At 39.7% G+C, this 12953-nt stretch overlaps 1 protein-coding gene across 1 annotated transcript in view; it reads right to left on the bottom strand.

Moving 5' to 3' along the window:
• Positions 1-12953, bottom strand: part of ANKH (ANKH inorganic pyrophosphate transport regulator) — a 99339-nt gene that overhangs the window by 17350 nt on the left and 69036 nt on the right. The window contains exons 5-8 of the mRNA XM_040550307.1: positions 11912-12082; positions 11107-11241; positions 8338-8430; positions 4430-4525 (exon numbers count right to left, since the gene is read on the bottom strand). Coding sequence (XP_040406241.1) covers positions 4430-4525; positions 8338-8430; positions 11107-11241; positions 11912-12082 — 495 coding nt within the window. The remainder of the gene's footprint in view (positions 1-4429; positions 4526-8337; positions 8431-11106; positions 11242-11911; positions 12083-12953) is intronic.

Here is a 12953-nt window from a genome sequence, read left to right on the forward strand (position 1 = left end):
CTGCTGTGTAAGTCAGGGTTGCTTTAAATAGCTCACTTGTCACACAGCCTGCCCCCTCTACACACATCTCACAAAGGAATGCTCTCTCCGACAGAGCAAAGCTTTACTGCAATTGAGAAGTGCAGTAATTTACCACTTGGAAAAAGTATCTGGGGATTTCTGCACTGTACTGAGGCTGACACACCCCACAACTGAAGGATGTGTGGTACAAATGCACCAGTGTCCATTCTCAGGGGTCCGTGTCTTCACTTAGTTGACAATTCTACAGTGACCTCAGAGCTGACGTCTAGGGTTATCTAAATAGGTCAGTCACTGAATCAAAATGTTCAGCTCTTCAACAGTCTTATCTAGCAATGGCAATAAGACTGGTGTTTGGAGCAATAGCTCATTTATAGAAAGAGGCATTTTTGCCTGAAGTGTCTTATGACAATGAAATAATAAATAATGGCAAGTGGTGAGTAAATTATGAAGCATATCTTATCTTCTAACATAAGAACCAGCCACTTAACTGTATGAGCAAAATTCTTCAGCTGAGTCCCTCCCCTCTGCTATATAAATTTTACATTTGATTACATAGCTGCACAAAATGTGACTGTTGGAAGGAGTCACTGCTTGCTTACAACCAAAACCACATCAATATGACTAATCATATCAGCTCTCTTACATATTGGAAGTCTAATTACTTCTATTTCCAGCCTTTAAATAAAACAGCTTATCTAGACTTTTTTCACTAAGCAATACAGCCATTTTCCATTTTTTTGAAAAATCACTTTTAATACCAGCCTGACGCTTCGAAATCACAAGACAGTACATATGACCACACTCAGCAGAACACATTTGCATGCTGCCCAGTCAGCTTGGGAAGGCTCAAGTGCAGCCTTTCATATCCTATGAAGATTTAATAAAAAAACAAGTTCTGTTTCTTAACAGAACTATGCGTTGTTTTTTTTTTCTTTCTGGACAAATATTGTCACCATCAAGGGTCAAATAATGCATCTGCTGTAGTAGGTTTGGAGTACGTCTTGTGTAAGCATGACTGATCTTTGGAAAAAGATAGGACATCTTTCTTCCAAGTCTACAAAATAGCAGGTCTTCAATGACTGGGAGGTTTCCCAGGGTTTTACACTGCATGACTGCTGCTCATATTAAAATTTTGATTACTATCCTTTTATCTATTCATCTTCTGGAATCCTTCTATAGATCATCCACTGAGGAAAGGATTCATATGACAAGTCTAAGTATCAGTTTTGTTTTCATCTCTTGGTCAGCCTGGACGCCTGTTTCCCACTTTCCCTCTCATCCTGAAGAACAGGATGTTACTAACAGTGATGCCGCTAGTCTGACTGCTGTCCATTGCAATAGAGCCTCTCCAGGAAAACAAAGTAATCACTGATGGTCACAAGAGCTCAGCTACAGTGGTCATCTGATCTAGTTGTAACAGAAAGAAATTTGAAGTCCAGTTCCTTACAACCTATGGCACATAACTTGAGTCATACCAACTTCCACAGAGCTTGTGTGATGAAGCATTTCTATGATTCTACGATGCAACTCCCGTCCCTTGAACCAGAGTCTTTAGAGCTCCTGTGTCTACTTTTCCCCTCTGTCCACTGACAAGCAATCCTAAGAATCTGTCACCAGTGTGCAAAAATAGAGACAGAAAAAGCTAGGGACCTCAACAGCACTTCTGGAATTTCAGTGCAGATGAATCTCTCAGGATAAACTTATGAAAGAACCACCCTTGAGAGTAATATGGAGAGCTTTTGAAGAAATATCCTGTAAAGTTATAAAAAAGCCTAAAAGTTGTGATAAAAAATTATTCTGCACAGAGTGGTGCTGGTAATGTGAGAAGCTCATGATCTACCAGAACTCAAGTATGTTAAGTGCCCATAAGGGCTAAAAAAACAATCAGTTCAGAGAAGGTTTTAAGATTGAAGTAGTATTCTCAGAAAAAAAAAATATAAAGAGGAAAGCTTTCCCCTTTGTGATCTCTGGAACACTAACAGACTTCAAGGAAGGCTCCAGCTATAGAGAACATAACCTTGGCCTGGTCCACCAAGAGAAAACCTCAAGGTGTGTGATGGGAGATGACACAATAGCTTCAGGAAATCTCCAGACAATGGCCAGTTCAGTGGAGACATATGCCTGTGTCCATTACATGCTGTAGGAAATGCAAGTTAGAGCCAGAGCTATTACTTTCTAAGCTAGGTAAAAAAGAGTCAAGCTTAACTCTAGGAAATGGACAGAAGAGCTGCCATATTGGCTCATGCAATCCTGTGTTTGATGGTGGCCAGCTGTAGCTGGTTGGGGAAAAATATCGAAAGTAAAGGACAGAAGAAATCTCCTAATTCGGCTACTGATGGATTGAGTTGCCTCATTTCAACTATGAAATAACACAGGGCACCGAGGGCACCGCCTGCCAGTCCCATCTGAACCTGCCCAGGCCCAGGCTCCCAGAGCAGCCCCAGGGCCACCAGCCCCTGCCCTGGCGAGGATGCAGCAGGGTCGGGATGCAACTCTCCACAGCCCTGCCCTGCCTGGCTATGACCCCTGCCCAGCTGGGCCCACTCACGGGCCTACGAGCTCAAAGCCTGGCCTCAGCCTAGTCCCAGCCTCAGGGAGGTGCCCCATGCCCAAGGCTGCAGCTGTCCCAGTGCCCTCAGTGCCCTAGTCCTGGTGGAGCACTGGGCTACCCAGGGAGACCCTGACGTCCCTGACATCCTAGCCCCCATGGTGCCCTGACAGGAAACAGTTCAGTACTTCCTAGGACACCATGCACAGATCTGAAATCTGCTATAGACTGTCATGGACAGAGGTCCACAAGTCCAAGCAAAGAGGGAAGGTGATGGCTTGACTAGGTCCCAGTACTAATGTAAATTTATCCTAAGTAGAAAGAAGTTGCATTACCATGGTTATCATCTTCTCCATTATTTACTGTTATACTCACTCATGCACCCTGTGTGGTTTTTCTTCCACAACTACCAGTTTGTTTCTAGACTTGTGCAGAAAAAGTTTTCTTAAAGAAGATGTACTATGTGAACGTGCACAAGCTGATCATCTGGAAATGCTGCAGATTCAGCAAAATGTCATCCTTAGGCCTAAACACAACCCAGGCTTGTGACCCGCACATATTTGTATCTGTATTACTTCTCATTTAACATGAAAAAACATCCCTCCAATCCTCCTTCAGAGCAAAACTCAATAGTTGTCTTGTGATTTTCCTTCCTCTCAAATTCCACAGCAATCTCCAACAAACTGGCAGCAGGCGCTGATTTCAGCTGGCACTCTCACAGCATATGCAGTAATTCAGCATTCTGCTGTACCTGTGCCCAACTATAGACTTCATAGATGAATTAAAAAAAAAAAAAAACACAAAAAAACAAGCCTCTGATTTCCTACCTCTAATTCTGCACATACACGGGTACATAGCACCTGACAGACTCTATTCATAAGATACCATAGTTTAATCTATATGACCCAAATTGGATAGATTAAAACAAAAACAAAACTGTGATACTATCGTAACTTTAAAATGTTTGGTTATTTTCAACCTGCTTGTTATAAAGCAATGAAAATTGAATGGAAGGTTTAAAGGAGGACTAAAATGAAAAGGATGATAAATATTCCCCATAGTATACAGGTTATGGCTATAGAACCAATTTCCTTTTACACTTTTTTTAATGTTAGAGTAGGTACTTCTAACTGAAATATCAGGATTGATCTGTCTGGATGGAGTATAATCACCCACACAAACCTAGCAGACTACAGAATTCAGACATCAGTTCTTGCAATTCTTCCCAGCTTAGATATGACTTTAGATCCTTTTGTCAGAGTCAGCACCATCTCTGAGATTGCCCTTGCTAGCTCATTTTGAGAGTAAACAAAACCAGCCTGCACGAAAGCAGCCCTAGCATGGAAGACTAGTGCCCTGTGAGACAGCAGAGAATGGCTACAGTAGTTTCAACATATGCTGCCCTTCCCATTATTCACAGCCAATTACGGATGCCAGGGGACAGGCTTTCATCCCATTCCTCAAGAGACAAATGCATTTTTTTCATTTTCCTGATGAGCCATTTATCAGAAGTTTTGTTCAACAGAGAAAAGGAAAAAGAAAAAAAAAAAACAGAAAAAGGAAAAAGAAAAGCAGATATTCTATCTCCTTGCATGTGGAGGCTGACTTGAAATGAAAAGTAGTGAGAGGAATTAAACAAAATATCTCCAGCACATAAGATACCTACTCTGAGTTAATGACAGCTGATTTTCTTAGTACTTGAGTACTATGATCACATACCCTCCCCCCACATAAAAGCAACAGACTTCATCAGAAAAGAAAACTCACCTTTCTTGAACTGCTAGCGCTTTTATCATTAGATATAGGAGATAATTTCCTGGTTTATATGAAAGACAGACAGTTGGAACAAAGGTTTCTTACCGTTAAGGACAAAGCCATGCAAACAAAAGTGAACTTCTTTATATGTGTTGCTGTGACGGTGCTGTTGGTATTCACCAGTTTATTGCTGGGGTTATTCTAAGGTGAGAGAAAGACATAACAAGCATTAGTGTGGCTCCAGACTACTGGGAAGCTGACAGCACCAGGGTCATTCTGTTGTATCTGACTGTCTGTGTGTATACGTGTCTTTCTTTGCTTGTTTGCTTTTTAACCTAGAGCTTTCTGAGTAAATGTTTTCTGCTTAAACTGATGGTAACTCCTCCTATGGTCACCGATGGCTGAGTAATCTCCCTAGTTTTCTAAGCAGTAAGTCCTATTTAACAAATTCAGCTTTGAAAAAGAATCATAACTCTTTTTAAGGAAACTCCATGTGATTTTTTTAACCTTAAAGTTCGTACCATGTTTTCACAGGAAAAATAGGATTCCATTCCCTTTTACCACAGAGTGGTACCAAATCCATATACACATGTAAACACCCTTACTGATCCAATTAGCCAAGCAGGTAATATAAACAAAGCTCCTGAAACAGCTGGCTCTGTTAATGTAGTTTAATGAACAGAACATAATTAGGACTATTAGATGTTCCACCTTGAACATGGGCCCTGTACTCATGTACACGTGGCAGCAAAGTTTTACTTAAAACAACAAAAACCCTTCTCCAAATGTCTAATGTACCAAATGAAGCTGGAGATTTAAAATTACCCTCAGGGAACACATTAACACAAATCAGATAGTCTGTGAAAGGAGAGGAAAGGATATCAAAAGCAGGGCACCACTAGGAGCCCTACAGCAATAGGGTGTTGGGTCATGTACTCGCATTTACCCCAGGGATGTCTGAGACACACGTGGCTGTGACCAAACTGGTAAGAACGGTACTATGAGATGTAGTACCACATTTATTCATCCTTAATGTAGCTCAAGTAGAACAGCATTACCTGACACATGGTCATCTTACCTTACTGAAGTTACTTGTAAGAGAAATAGGAACTTGCACAAACACATCTTCGGAATGGACAAAATGAACCTAAGCTCTGTGAATGGTACACTATTTCATACACATCTGAGTAGTTGATGGAACTTTGAAATGTAAAGCTATTGTGGTGATCAGTGCAGTGATGGCACATTGACAGCCTTACTGTCTCAACTAAAAACCTGCTTGGAAGCTTTGGTGCATGAAAACGCTTGACCTTTGCATAGATGCAACCCGACCTAGTAGGAAGCTACTTCCAAGTCTGCCCTTTTGGTGAACAAGTTATGAAAACTTTCTGTAAACATTTTTTATTACTATATCATTATTTCTTGTGTTTCTGAAGAAATACTTTCTTACTGTTAGCTTTTATGTAAATGAGGATGGGCCTTGCTTACTTCACTCATCAAGGTTTAAACAAAATTGCTGCATGGCTCAACTTTCTCATAAGGCTAAAATGACAGGAAAAAAGGCACATCTCAATCCAACCATGTAAAAAGGCTGCGATGAAGGAGAGAGAGCTCTCATTTGTTTTTATCTTGCTGCTTCTAATGCTGTCCTTGTTCGGCTCTGCCCTTTGCCCTAACTCTTGACCACATACTCTTTATTCCCATCTCTTGCACACTGCTTAGTTCTTGAAACAAAACACCATGCAGATTATAGAGTAAAGAAGTATCCATTCCCATCTATTCATCAGCTGAATAGCATTCACAAGTCCTCTCATAGTCAATCAACTGTTCACTCTGAAACAAGTGGCACAGTCCTTTAAGAATAATGGCATTATCACTACATAAAACAGCAAACAGAGTGCAGAACTAGAGCATTCCTGTTTCATTTTAGCAAATCAGTAGTACCCTTAAACTGAGGGCAACTACCAGGCCATGAGGTTGCTCTGGACACAGAGTTGCATAAAACACTGAAGCACGACTTGGAATCTCTCGTACAAATGTGATCTCTTACAAATGTGAATATAAATGTGAATTTCCCTTTGAAGACAAGAATCTGACTTGTCCAGTGTAGGCACTGAAGAGGGACATACTTTCTGAATCCCAAATCCCATCAGTCTGTTAAGGCAATTCAGTGTGCCTCTGATGGCCATCAGCATTACCAGCTTTCTAAGTGACTGACAAAAGAAAACGGAGTTCACATGCATGCAAATTGTTTCAACATCTGAGAATCAAAACTGAGGTTTTATGAAGTCTGGAAATAAAAGGAGGTTCTATCTCTGAGCAAGACTTAGCTTAAGGAAACAAAGCTTGTGAAAGACCTAGTGACACATGAATGATGGGTGACCAGGCGTAAAACACTTCTCACAGTAATCTAGAAAAAGCACTGTTTCTGGTCTGGTATTTATTGTCTGAAAGGCACACATGACTACCAGAAAGAGATACCCTTTATACAGTTGCTACTGCAGTTAGCACATTTTATGCCAAATTCTTCTTAAAACATGCAACTAAAATCACTATTCCATACATTTTTGGCAATTAGATCATTGGCACCTATCTATGCCTTATCCTAGCCTTTTCTTCCTCACATTTACTCCTCAAGAGCAGACAAATAACGGTCTAATCCTGCCACCATCTAAGTCAGTAGTGCATTTTCTACCAGGTAAGTGAGACCTGGATTTAAGTCTATTAATTACTGTTAATTTCGCAAGCCAGTAGTTTGAAAGAGATGTGCATTTGATTGTAGCTCTTAACACATGTGGTTAGCAGCTGTGTTTCCTGTTCCAACCCATTTTTACCTTGCAGTCTATTGATTCGGCATTCTGCAGTTTCTTTTCAGCAGCATGACCTCTGAGAAGGTCTCTGTGTTGTCTTTTATCTGACATGTCAATTTAGCTGTATACAGGCAAGTTAGGAAGTTATGACTGATATGACTTTTTTTTTTTTTTAATTTTCCTTGGAAGTACTGTGGATTAAATCAAAACAGTCTTGCTTCAGCTAAGTATATTCCTGAGCAAGCAAGCATTATTTTTTCATTAATATTTGGAACCAGAAAGTTCAGTTGATATAACTAATTGGCAAATAAAGAGAAGGAGGGGAGATAGCATTTGACATTTGAACTAGACTATCACAGGACACCACTGTTCTTCACACAACATATGGGCTAGTGAGTACCAATTCCAAAACAGAGCAAAACAAAATTAACTTTGGTTATATTTTTACTCTGCACACAGTTCCAGAAGCAGTCCTTGCATTCTTATGTAATTACATGATTTGGCAACAAAAATCTTCATAGACTTGGTCAGCTAAGTCAATACTTCTAAAATAAGAGGTTATCTGTGTTTACTGTTAGTGTAAGAAACAACCTTTTGTTAAATATTAATACAAGCAAAAAACCCAAACCCATGTCAGAGATAATGCAGAATCTAAAGAACAGGCTGACTCTGGAGCAAAGACGTAAGCTCTTTCACTTTGTGTACTTTGTGAGACCTCTTTTCATTAGCTATGCAGCTATGTCACAGTTAAGTGAGGATTTTTTTTAAATCCTTAAAACAATAGCAACTGTCTATTCAAAAGGTAGCTTAATACCTTACAACACAGAGTTAAGGTTAAAATCATAAATTAGACAACAGCTTGAAGCCACTGAAAAATAATTCATTTAAACTAGGATTTTAAGAAAACCTTATCAATGGGACAAGGAACAATACGTATCAAAGGCAAAAGTAGAGAGAAACAAAACCACAGATGACCATTAATACAGCCCTATTTAATCTTTGGTTGTTCTGTTTTTTTAAAGAATCTATTACACATGTTTACAGAGACGTGAACTATCTTTCTTCATATTTGTTTGGCAGAAATTCCTCTGGAATCACTGAAGCTTCCCTCAAATTAAAATGTTTTAACAGAGAGAAAGAGGAGGATCATGGATGTGAAACCACACTAGTGGTGTTTACTACACTCCTAACATGTGCACTCACCTTGTCAAAAGCTGGGTATACTGCTCTAATTTCTGTCAGCCAGCCGTACGGCATGTGTCCCACAGGATAGGTAGCCGTCAGAATTGCCACTGCCTATGAAAAATGACAAGGAAACGCGAACTTCAAATCTTTGAACAGAACAGTTAAACTAACGTGGTATGCCATTTTCCATGAATACTGCCACATTGACCTTGATGCAATGAGAAACATGCAGGAAACTGGAAGCTCTTTGCTTTGGGACCACTGTCAGAGCAGCCATCATTCTGCTAGGCATTTGAAGCCTAGGAAATATATCATGCAATAGAGCTACATTACTCAGCTTTGCCATTTCACTGTCATGCTGATACTCTGGGATGATAGCTACCTTGAGTTGGTGTGTGCCCCTCGTTCAGCTGAATTGAACATACTGAAATATCCCTCCCACATTTCTCCCAGGTTATTTTATCTAGAGACACCTGAGCAGCAGAATGCATTATGGCTCATATTCTAAGAGCCCTTCATCGTATTTCATAATCTTAATTTAGATACATTTGACTTGGTTATTTGTATGTAAAACGCCTTTAAGTAAGACTGATTCCAAAGCAGCAGGTCTCAGTGGCTGACTGATGATGGGTTTCAAACTGACTGCTGTGGGGTCGGAGGCACTTATAAGACAAATAAAAACACTCTCCCAACTTTGGTGCTAATCAACTAAAAACAAAAAACAGACAAAATCAATTCCAGACGACCATTTTAATCATGAGAAACAACTCACTATCTGCAAGTTAAACTAGGTCCCTTTTGCACTTTCACAAGTACAGACAAGAGGTACATCAAAGACATTAAAAACTCCATATATTCATGCAAAAGTTCATTTGCACCCTGTGCTGTTTAAAAAAACAGCATGGGAAAAAACAGTCAAATCTACAGAGTGAACTGGAATAGAGGGGGAAAAGATATTCTCTCCTAATCTTCTACTGTAAATGATGTTTAATGAAACTTGAAAAAGTAATTGGTTCAAAGAAAACAAATTGGAATTTTAAAACTGTACCCTTTTAAAATGCAATTTTCCCTCCTTATTGCTCTATTTTCAGCAGAATTTCTATCTATGTGAAAGCTAATGAGATTAAAATGAGGAATAAATAAAAGAAGAATATGAAACATATTGAAGTTTCATTTATTTACATGGTGAAGTCCATGAGACTGTAGTCCATTAAGACTGTGTAGATGCAGTAACCATTAAAGAAAACAATAATTCACTACCTAATTTGGTATGCTAAATTCCACTTGGACTAAATTACTGAGTTTTTAACACTGATCATTCTTCTTGTAATTTTCACCTGATTGATGGGATCCCAAAATACATCCACAAAAGCTTTTCTAAATGTCTAGAACAGAAGTATTTGACACGGGGAAAAAAACTCCCCATGAAAATCAACACCAAAAAAAATCACCATAATTGTGCTGGCAGTCTGAACAGGAGCTGTGGGAGTTGGTCAATGCAAGTGGACTTGCTGTCCTCATGAAGATGCTACACCCCAGCTCTTCAAAGGGACATCCTGGACACATTGAAATTTGCTTACAGCATTGAACAGGAGAACTATAAAACTCCTGTCTATAGTGATGTTCCAGACACTGATGTTATCCGTGTCGCCAGCACCTCCTTTTTCAGAGGCAATTAGTTCATAAATCAGGGAAAGTTGAAATGTGACAATTAACGTTAGTGTATAAAGGCCAGCAAACCACCAACTATGACATGTATCTGGAGACAGCCTAATAGCAACAAAATGCAACAGGCTAGTCATGAAACATGATGAATCTAAAGTCAGAAATCAACAAGAAATGCACAATTGATCTCTGCTAACCTGCTCTGCCTCCCCTTGTACTGAGACTGCTACTTAACACGTAGACTAATCCCTGATTTACACATGTGAAAGTGTTAGGTTTCCTGAATTTTCTCTCCACAGTTGCTGCAGTCACTGGTAACTTTTGAGTGAGTGAAATATGTGGTATCATATATAACAAATTATTAGCATTGCTGAGAAAATATTTGTTAGACATCAGCAATTTCAATTTTCCTTTTCATTTAGTATCTTATGGCTTTGTTTTTCATAGAGAAAAAAGGTGAGAGATTTGCTCATGACTATGTGGATCTAGACCTCATCCCACTAAAACTGGCAGCAAGGGTCCCTCGGACTTTTTAAGAGAATAGGTCAGCTCCTAATGAGCATTTGGTGAAGGCTTTGCATTGCAAACAGAAGTCCTGCTACCATCAGCTGTAGGAGACCACATGCTACAGCTGAATATCCTCCAGGGAAACAAGGTACATTGCATATCCCAGCCAAGAGCATGATGTTCTTTATGTGCTTCCTCATGTTTTCTGCCCTATTCTGTGTAATGCACTGGATTCTAAGAGCAGTATTGTTTCACATCTATTTGCATAGCCATAAATATATATGACACAGAACAGCAGCACATGGGACTACTGATGACTGTCCTAAAATCCCTGGGATTTGAATGCTCCAGCATATACCGATATGTAGATCTTGAAATCCTGGGATGCCAGAACTGTTCAGTGAAAAAACTCTACTGGTCTTGTTAAGGGTGAGATGCCTGGTAGAAATGCCCATGTTAAGACTCTGAACAATCTTCTTTTAAGGATAAAGAAATCACTAAAGAGAAACGTATTTAGGACTTTTTTTTTCTTGCCACTATGGCTGAGAAGAGAAACACAGAGGCAACTCCATGTAAATGATCGTTTGCAGTAATGGGGAGCACTGACTTTCTCACCTCTGTGGCCGAAGAACTGCCACCTAAGTCCCGGGAGACAAAAAGGTTGACAATGGGCCTACTTATTCGCTGAGTTGCCAAAATTAATGCCAAAGGCCACCAGAAGCTCAGCATCTTCCTTATTGTAGCCTCTCCCTGCAACAGGAGAAAACAAACAAAAAAAAACCAAACAAAAAGTAAATGGCTTCAGAAAGAAATAAGTTGAACTGAATCAAAAGCACAGAGAAAGCATTTCTGCTTTTCCCACCCACCGTCATTTTGGTACATTCATTTCAATATGCTTCAATAGCAGAAGGCTAAAATATTTCCTCCTTTTCACCTATAGAAATATTGATTCAAAATATATTTTGAAAAGTATATTTCATCTACAGTAAGACTGATTCAAAAGAAACTGCGTCATGGATCTCAATAAATAATGCATAAGGTATCTGAATAACTTGTTCTGGCTACTAGACAAAGGAATGTGAAAGCCAGTGTAACATTCAAAGAAAACAGAGTTTTGAGACATTCTTCCCTGTGAAATAAAGTGTCCACTTAGTTCATTCTGTGTTGTCTCACAGCACCGAAAGGAGAGAGCTCAGCACTGAGATGCTAAGTAGACAGCACATCAATAGCACCTAAAGCACTGCCTCGTATGCTCTGTAGCTGTAATGGTTTCCATCATGCCTATTTAAACAAAGATGTTTTTTCCTTGCAGGATGGAGAGAGCAGGCCCTTCATTCACAGTGGTTTAATAGAGTCTTGTAACACAAAAAGCAAGTTTAAAATTATTTAATCAAAAAAATCAGCAAGTATTAAGCCATACCCCCATTTCAGGCCCACTTCTGTCAGGAATGACATCATGTATGTTCCTGTAGTATCCCAGGCATAGTGTGGTACATCGGACAAGTGCTCCCATGTATAGTGACAAGATTGGGATCAAGAGAGGCTCCCTGCACTCCAAGTGACTGTGCAGCAAAATGGCTACAAAAACTACCTGCAAAGCAAACAAATAAAAGATTAGTAGTTTGTCTGTCTGTTTCTTCAGGGCCAACGTGTCTCCTGGCTGACTCCACGCTAGTGCATTTGAGCCAACAATGACGCGTGACTACAGTATCCAACTTGGAGCATTTAGAAACTTCAGTTCCCCCCTGCATTCAGTCATACAAATGAAAGAACAAGAGTTAATATTATACAGAAGCTATATAAAAAGTACTTGAAGGTATGGGCAGGTGTCAGACTAGGGGCCATAAATAGGAGGCTGGCATGCAAGCCTGGCAAAGTCTGGCAGCAAGCACATGGTTGAGTGTCACCCTTCCCAGGAGAATGTGGTATGCTGATACAGACTGAGGCTGGAGACGCCCTTCTAGGTTCAGCTTCTAAGCCCTGCTTTCTTTTTTGGGGGCGGAGGGGGAATTAAAAAGCCAGATGTCTTAAAGTATTCACTTCAGCATTTAGAAGCAGTCTTAATTTATCCCAATTTTATACTTTTTCGAGTGCAATTTCAGTATTTCTTCGTTCTTTCTTGAGCTAAGTGCCATATTGATGTAACCAAAAAGGAAACTTTTTGGCTCATGAACAGCTCATAATTCAAACATTTGAAATTAAATACTCAATCCAGAAAATGAAGGGAATTGATTAATACAATATAATTCTTTTTCATTAAGTAAAGAGCTGACAGTATGCCTGTTAAATTCCAAGTGTCTCTGGATGATGGGCACAACTGGCAAACTAACTGTGTATGGTTTTGTGAACAGCAGCATCAGGAACAATCCTGCCAGGACAAGCTGGCATTCAAGTGAGTTCCAAGAAATACATTGTTCAGGGGCAGGTTCTCTCTTTCATTGCTAGAGTTCAAGAAATACTTA

Source organism: Cygnus olor, chromosome 2, assembly GCF_009769625.2.
Source record: "Cygnus olor isolate bCygOlo1 chromosome 2, bCygOlo1.pri.v2, whole genome shotgun sequence".
In the NCBI taxonomy this organism is placed as follows: domain Eukaryota; kingdom Metazoa; phylum Chordata; class Aves; order Anseriformes; family Anatidae; genus Cygnus; species Cygnus olor.